The sequence below is a fragment of the Staurois parvus genome, unplaced genomic scaffold, assembly GCF_062004578.1.
Source record: "Staurois parvus isolate SC_StPar_1 unplaced genomic scaffold, SC_StPar_1.0 ptg003072l, whole genome shotgun sequence".
NCBI classification, from domain to species: Eukaryota; Metazoa; Chordata; class Amphibia; order Anura; family Ranidae; genus Staurois; species Staurois parvus.
Genome location: NW_028320868.1, coordinates 1 through 8,726, shown reverse-complemented (window position 1 = coordinate 8,726; position 8,726 = coordinate 1). Strand labels below are relative to the sequence as shown.

General features: G+C 57.6%; 1 protein-coding gene across 1 annotated transcript; it reads right to left on the bottom strand.

The window, feature by feature from the left end:
• Nucleotides 1-234: 234 nt before the first annotated feature.
• On the bottom strand, nucleotides 235-7,579 carry LOC149428636 (transcription initiation factor TFIID subunit 10-like). Its single transcript, XM_089667170.1, has 3 exons — nucleotides 7,449-7,579; nucleotides 5,914-6,028; nucleotides 235-607 (listed from the first exon to the last, which is right to left on the bottom strand). The coding sequence occupies exons 1-3, from the start codon at nucleotides 7,577-7,579 to the stop codon at nucleotides 518-520; spliced, it is 336 nt and encodes a 111-aa protein (XP_089523296.1). The 3' UTR covers nucleotides 235-517.
• Between the last annotated feature and the right edge of the window lie 1,147 nt (nucleotides 7,580-8,726).

Below are 8,726 nucleotides of genomic sequence, written 5' to 3'. Positions count from 1 at the left end.
ATGGGGGGAACCCCTCACAATGGGCACAGGGATGGTGGGAACCCCTCACTTGTACAGATTGGCTGCATGTCTGCCACGCCCCAAAGATCGGACATCTGGGGGATATCAGAGATGGTGGAATGGAGGCGGGATTACCAGATGGGCGGGCTGAAGTTCCTCCGACTATCACCCGGGGGAGGGGGGAAGGGGAAAGGGGGAGGGGCACTTACAGGAAGAGGAAGCCAACACATTGAAGACCAGATACTTAAGAGATTTATTTTACTGTCCACATCACCCACTCCGTGGGAGAAGGGGGAGGGGCATCCCTGACTCCTCCCCCCTGCAGGGTGTCATGTCCTCCATAGTGACCCTCCTCCAATCATGGAGGGATACAGTCCCCGGATCCAACATTTCCCACAATGCCTCAGCAAGTTCTCTCATTGGTTCCCGTCGTCCAGCTCTTCTCTTCAGACTGTTCAGCGGGGTGTTGGCTGTACTACCTAACAGTCCACAGGATCCCCATCCCCCGCACTGCCCTCTAGGTGAAGTAATGCGGCTTCTTCACGTTGATGCCGTACTCCGCCAACGCCGGGGTCAGGTCCTCCATGGTCAGGGTGTACTTCTTATCCTGCAGGAGGAGACAGGAGGAGTTTAGATGTGCATAGTATACAGTGATCACTAGTATGCCCCGCCCCGAGGGGGAGGGACACCAATATTATGCCCCGCCCCGAGGGGGAGGGACACCAATATAATGCCCCGCCCCGTGGGGGAGGGACACCACTATAATGCCCCGCGGGGGAGGGACACCAATATAATGCCCCGCCCCGAGGGGGAGGGACACCACTATAATGCCCCGCGGGGGAGGGACACCACTATAATGCCCCGCCCCGAGGGGGAGGGACACCACTATAATGCCCCGCCCCGAGGGGGAGGGACACCAATATAATGCCCCGCCCCGAGGGGGAGGGACACCAATATAATGCCCCGCCCCGAGGGGGAGGGACACCAATATAATGCCCCGCCCCGAGGGGGAGGGACACCACTATAATGCCCCGCCCCGAGGGGGAGGGACACCAATATAATGCCCCGCGGGGGAGGGACACCACTATAATGCCCCGAGGGGGAGGGACACCAATATAATGCCCCGCGGGGGAGGGACACCACTATAATGCCCCGCCCCGAGGGGGAGGGACACCACTATAATGCCCCGCCCCGAGGGGGAGGGACACCAATATAATGCCCCGCCCCGAGGGGGAGGGACACCAATATAATGCCCCGCCCCGAGGGGGAGGGACACCAATATAATGCCCCGCCCCGAGGGGGAGGGACACCACTATAATGCCCCGCCCCGAGGGGGAGGGACACCACTATAATGCCCCGCCCCGAGGGGGAGGGACACCAATATTATGCCCCGCGGGGGAGGGACACCAATATAATGCCCCACGGGGGGGGAGGGACACCAATACAATGCCCCACGGGGGGGGGAGGGACACCAATATAATGCCTTGCCCCGAGGGGGGAGGGACACCAATATAATGCCCCGAGGGGGGAGGGACACCAATATAATGCCCCGAGGGGGGAGGGACACCAATATAATGCCCCGCCCCGAGGGGGAGGGACACCACTATAATGCCCCGCCCCGAGGGGGAGGGACACCAATATTATGTCCCGCCCCGAGGGGGAGGGACACCAATATTATGCCCCGCCACGCGGGGGAGGGACACCAATATAATGCCCCGCGGGGGAGGGACACCAATATAATGCCCCGCGGGGGAGGGACACCAATATAATGCCCCGCGGGGGAGGGACACCAATATAATGCCCCGCGGGGGAGGGACACCAATATAATGCCCCGCCCCGAGGGGGAGGGACACCAATATAATGCCCCGAGGGGGGAGGGACACCAATCTAATGCCCCGAGGGGGGAGGGACACCAATCTAATGCCCCGAGGGGGGAGGGACACCAATATAATGCCCCGAGGGGGGAGGGACACCAATATAATGCCTTGCCCCGAGGGGGAGGGACACCAATATAATGCCTTGCCCCGAGGGGGAGGGACACCAGTATAATGCCCCGAGGGGGAGGGACACCAATATAATGCCCCGAGGGGGAGGGACACCAATATAATGCCCCGAGGGGGAGGGACACCAATATAATGCCCCGCCCCACGGGGGGGAGGGACACCAATATAATGCCCCGCCCCACGGGGGGGAGGGACACCAATATAATGCCCCGCCCCACGGGGGGGAGGGGACACCAATATAATGCCCCGCCCCGAGGGGGAGGGACACCAATATAATGCCCTAAGGGGGAGGGACACCAATATAATGCCTTGCCCCGAGGGGGAGGGACACCAATATAATGCCCCGAGGGGGAGGGACACCAATATAATGCCCCGCGGGGGAGGGACACCAATATAATGCCCCGAGGGGGGAGGGACACCAGTATAATGCCCCGAGGGGGGAGGGACACCAGTATAATGCCCCGAGGGGGGAGGGACACCAGTATAATGCCCCGAGGGGGGAGGGACACCAGTATAATGCCCCGAGGGGGGAGGGACACCAGTATAATGCCCCGAGGGGGAGGGACACCAGTATAATGCCCCGAGGGGGAGGGACACCAATATAATGCCCCGAGGGGGAGGGACACCAATATAATGCCCCGAGGGGGAGGGACACCAATATAATGCCCCGAGGGGGAGGGACACCAGTATAATGCCCCGAGGGGGGAGGGACACCAGTATAATGCCCCGAGGGGGGAGGGACACCAGTATAATGCCCCGAGGGGGGAGGGACACCAGTATAATGCCCCGAGGGGGAGGGACACCAGTATAATGCCCCGAGGGGGAGGGACACCAATATAATGCCCCGAGGGGGAGGGACACCAATATAATGCCCCGAGGGGGAGGGACACCAATATAATGCCCCGAGGGGGAGGGACACCAATACAATGGGTGTGTGATCATACGAGGTATAACAATGCTTCCAGTGGTCCATGGGATCCGGTCACATGACATCTGCAGGTGATTAGCACATTGAAGTGATCATTCCACAATAAGTGGCCCCCAGCGACTCCCTATGCAGGGATATGGGCCCCCATATGGGGGTGGTCCATGGGATCCGGTCACATGACATCTGCAGGTGATTAGCACATTGAAGTGATCATTCCACAATAAGTGGCCCCCAGCGACTCCCTATGCAGGGATATGGGCCCCCATATGGGGGTGGTCCATGGGATCCGGTCACATGACATCTGCAGGTGATTAGCACATTGAAGTGATCATTCCACAATAAGTGGCCCCCAGCGACTCCCTATGCAGGGATATGGGCCCCCATATGGGGGTGGTCCATGGGATCCGGTCACATGACATCTGCAGGTGATTAGCACATTGAAGTGATCATTCCACAATAAGTGGCCCCCAGCGACTCCCTATGCAGGGATATGGGCCCCCATATGGGGGTGGTCCATGGGATCCGGTCACATGACATCTGCAGGTGATTAGCACATTGAAGTGATCTTTCCACAATGAGTGGCCCCCAGCGACTCCCTATGCAGGGATATGGGCCCCCATATGGGGGTGGTCCGATGGTTCCTGTGTTGTGGGAAGTGATGCTCCTGTATGGCAGGCGTGCCACTCACCTTCCCCCTGTGACCCCCAGGGGCCACAACACCTTTTGGATCACCCCGGATCCGGCACACTCTCTCCAGGTAGGATATGTTCCATGAGCCCCAGTGATCTCTCCACATACAGGTAGCCGTGTATACAGTCATATGTACATACATGACGTTGGGATCATACAACACAAAGCTCCTCCATACTGCAACATTGATCAGGAAAAAGCGCCGAGTTCCCTTCACTGTGTATCACCTTCCATGGGTGTACTGAGTGCACTCGGGTGTACCAAGATGGCGCTGACAGGCAGTGCGTCACCCCGTCACATCTACGTGTTACGCCACCCCCCCCACCATGGATTCCTCAGGATCCGGGGCATGTTGAGGCGTTCCTGTATCTGCACCCAACGGCCCGGAACCTGCACACGGATCCCAAATCCCTTCAGTAACCTCATCTGTGAGAAGCACAGGGGGCCAGTGGTGGACCTGCCAATTCTGGGGTTCAATGGCCAATGCCAATCCAGCTCTATGGTGCCATTGTCCAGCCTGTAGAGGTCTGTGTCCCTCCATGGAGATGCCTCCCCAGACCATCACTGACCCACCACCACAACGGTCATACTGAACCATGTTACAGGCAGCAGAACGTTCTCCACGGCTTCTCCAGACCCTTTCACGTGTCACATGTGCTCAGGGGGAACCTGCTCTCATCTGTGAGAAGCACAGGGTGCCAGTGGTGGAGCCGCCAATTCTGGGGTTCAATGGCCAATGCCAATCCAGCTCTATGGTGCCGGGCAGTGAGCACAGGGGCCCACTAGAGGACGTCGGGCCCTCAGGCCACCCTCATGAAGTCTGTTTCTGATTGTTTGGTCAGAGACATTCCCACCAGTGGCCTGCTGGAGGTCATTCTGTAGGGCTCTGGCAGGGCTCCTCCTGTTCCTCCTCCACAAAGGAGCAGATACCGGTCCTGCTGATGGGTTAAGGACCTTCTACGGCCCTGTCCAGCCCTCCTAGAGGAACTGCCTGTCTCCCGGAACCTCCTCCGTGCTCCCGTCACCTCCTCCTCCGTGCTCCCGTCACCTCCTCCTCCGTGCTCCCGTCACCTCCTCCTCCGTGCTCCCGTCTCCCGGAACCACCTCCTCCGTGCTCCCGTCTCCCGGAACCACCTCCTCCGTGCTCCCGTCTCCCGGAACCACCTCCTCCGTGCTTCCGCCTCCCGGAACCTCCTCCTCCGTGCTCCCGCCTCCCGGAACCTCCTCCATGCTCTTGAGACTGTGCTGGGAGACACATTACACCTTCTGGCAATGGCAGGTATTGATGGGCCATCCTGGAGGAGTTGGACTGCCTGTGTGACCTCTGTAGGGTCCAGGTATGGCCTCATGGTACCAGTAGTGACACTGACCCGAGCCAAATGCAGAACCAGTGAGAGAGTCAGGGAAGATGAGGAGGGAAAAATGTCAGTGGCCTCTACCTGTAACCATTCCTGTTTTGGGGGTCGTCTCATTGTTGCCCATCTAGTGCCCCTGTTGGTGATTTCATGACCACCAAAGCAGCTGAAACTGAACAACCCCCTCTGCGACTTCCCCAGACCGGATCCTCTGCGACTTCCCCAGACCGGATCCTCTGCGACTTCCCCAGACCGGATCCTCTGCGACTTCCCCAGACCGGATCCTCTGCGACTTCCCCAGACCGGATCCTCTGCGACTTCCCCAGACCGGATCCTCTGCGACTTCCCCAGACCGGATCCTCTGCGACTTCCCCAGACCGGATCCTCTGCGACTTCCCCAGACCGGATCCTCTGCGACTTCCCCAGACCGGATCCTCTGCGACTTCCCCAGACCGGATCCTCTGCGACTTCCCCAGACCGGATCCTCTGCGACTTCCCCAGACCGGATCCTCTGCGACTTCCCCAGACCGGATCCTCTGCGACTTCCCCAGACCGGATCCTCTGCGACTTCCCCAGACCGGATCCTCTGCGACCCCCCAGACCGGATCCTCTGCGACTTCCCCAGACCGGATCCTCTGCGACTTCCCCAGACCGGATCCTCTGCGACTTCCCCAGACCGGATCCTCTGCGACCCCCCTGACCGGATCCTCTGCGACCCCCCTGACCGGATCCTCTGCGACCCCCCTGACCGGATCCTCTGCGACCCCCCTGACCGGATCCTCTGCGACCCCCCCTGACCGGATCCTCTGCGACTCCCCTGACCAGATCCATATCCCAGGAGGTTCATTGACTTCATGTGACTCGTCCTGTGATTGGTCAGAGCCGTGTACACCCCCTGACATCATCACGTACATGACCCCCCCCCGGTGTCACTCACCTTGCTCTTGTTGCGGGAGCTCCCGGACGCCGTGCCCTTCATCTTGCAGTGCTGTAAAGCGTCGTTGGCGATGTCAGAGATGAACTTCTGGGAAGCCAATGAAATCAGTCGGATGCTGGAGAGAGAAGAGCGCAATGTGAGAGGATCCACCACTGGAGGACTGGAGGTCCTCATCCAGAACCCTACAAGAGGGATGAGGGGGGCAGGGATGGGGGCTCCTTATATCACCCCAGATAATGGGGGGGGGGGGATCTTCCTATACATCCACATTCAGGGGCTACAGGGACCCCAAACCTGGCTGGGGGACATGTGTGATGAAAAGAAGATCTTCCAGCTGTGGCCCCTCCCAGCCAATCGTCTGAGGGAGGAGGAGCCTGTGATCTGCCCATACGTCAGGCCCAAGAGTGGGAATAAAGCGAGATCTCCCCCAAATACAAACTCCTGCGAGGTCACCGGTGACATCACTGCCTCCCTCTAAAGGGGAGGAGCCAGGATCAGGGTTGGGAATAAAGCGAGATCCTCCCCCAAATACAAACTCCCATGAGGTCACCGGTGACATCACTGCCTCCCTCTGAAGGGGAGGAGCCAGGATCAGGGGTGGGAATAAAGCGAGATCCTCCCCCAAATACAAACTCCTGCAAGGTCACCGGTGACATCACTGCCTCCCTCTACAGGGGAGGAGCCAGGATCAGGGGTGGGAATAAAGCGAGATCCCCCCAAATACAAACTCCTGCGAGGTCACCGGTGACATCACTGCCTCCCTCTAAAGGGGAGGAGCCAGGATCAGGGGTGGGAATAAAGCGAGATCCTCCCCCAAATACAAACTCCTGCGAGGTCACCGGTGACATCACTGCCTCCCTCTAAAGGGGAGGAGCCAGGATCAGGGGTGGGAATAAAGCGAGATCCTCCCCCAAATACAAACTCCTGTGAGGTCACCGGTGACATCACTGCCTCCCTCTAAAGGGGAGGAGCCAGGCTCAGGGGTGGGAATAAAGCGGGATCCTCCCCCAAATACAAACTCCTGTGAGGTCACCGGTGACATCACTGCCTCCCTCTAAAGGGGAGGAGCCAGGCTCAGGGGTGGGAATAAAGCGGGATCCTCCCCCAAATACAAACTCCCGTGAGGTCACCAGTGACATCACTGCCTCCCTCTGAAGGGGAGGAGCCAGGCTCAGGGGTGGGAATAAAGCAGGATCCTCCCCCAAATACAAACTCCCATGAGGTCACCGGTGACATCACTGCCTCCCTCTGAAGGGGAGGAGCCAGGCTCAGGGGTGGGATAAAGCGAGATGCTCCCCCAAATACAAATTTCTGTGAGGTCACCGGTGACATCACTGCCTAACTCTGAAGGGGAGGAGCCAGGCTCAGGGGTGGGAAGGAAAGAGGACCTGTCACCATCATGGAAGTCCATACTGGACCTGGAGAAGGTGCAGCACACTGATTGGCTGAGACATGACCAAATCTAAGGGACAGACATGACAGCCAGAGAAGCAGCATTTTCAGCAATGGCAGAGGAAAGACATCCGGATACTCACATGCGAGGATCGGAGGCCTCAAACCCGGCCCGGTTCAGGTAATACCCCGTCACTGCATCCGGGATCTGAGGAGAGAAAACCGAGGATGAGGATGACGGAACACACAAATAGGAAGACATACAGACCGACATCCGGGATCTAAGGAGAGAAGACCGAGGATGACATTGGGGGGAGGCCTGTACCGTCCTGACATTTGGGGGGTATCTGTACTGTTCTGACATTTGGGGGATCTCTGTACCGTCCTGACATTTGGGGGATATCTGTACCGTCCTGACATTTGGGGGATATCTGTACCGTCCTGACATTTGGGGGATATCTGTACCGTCCCGACATTTGGGGGATATCTGTACTGTCCTGACTATTTGGGGGGATATCTGTACCGTCCTGACATTTGGGGGATATCTGTACCGTCCTGACATTTGGGGGATATCTGTACCGTCCTGACATTTGGGGGATATCTGTACCGTCCTGACATTTGGGGGATATCTGTACCGTCCTGACATTTGGGGGATATCTGTACTGTCCTGACATTTGGGGGATATCTGTACCGTCCTGACATTTGGGGGATATCTGTACCGTCCTGACATTTGGGGATATCTGTACTGTCCTGACATTTGGGGGATATCTGTACCGTCCTGACATTTGGGGGATATCTGTACTGTCCCTGACATTTGGGGGATATCTGTACTATTCCTGACATTTGGGGGATATTTGTACCGTCCTGACATTTGGGGGATATCTGTACTGTCCTGACATTTGGGGGATATCTGTACCGTCTGACATTTGGGGGATATCTGTTCTGACATTTGGGGGATATCTGTACCCGTCCTGACATTTGGGGGATATTCTGTACCGTCCTGACATTTGGGGATATCTGTACTGTCCTGACATTTGGGGGATATCTGTACTGTCCTGACATTTGGGGGATATCTGTACTGTTCTGACATTTGGGGGATATCTGTACTGTTCTGACATTTGGGGGATATCTGTACTGTTCTGACATTTGGGGGATATCTGTACCGTCCTGACATTTGGGGGATATCTGTCCCGTCCTGACATTTGGGGGATATCTGTACCGTCCTGACATTTGGGGGATATCTGTACCATCCTGACATTTGGGGGATATCTGTACTGTCCTGACATTTGGGGGGATATCTGTACTGTCCTGACATTTGGGGGATATCTGTACCGTCCTGACATTTGGGGGATATCTGTACCGTCCCGACATTTGGGGGATATCTGTACCGTCCTGACATTTGGGGGATATCTGTACTATTC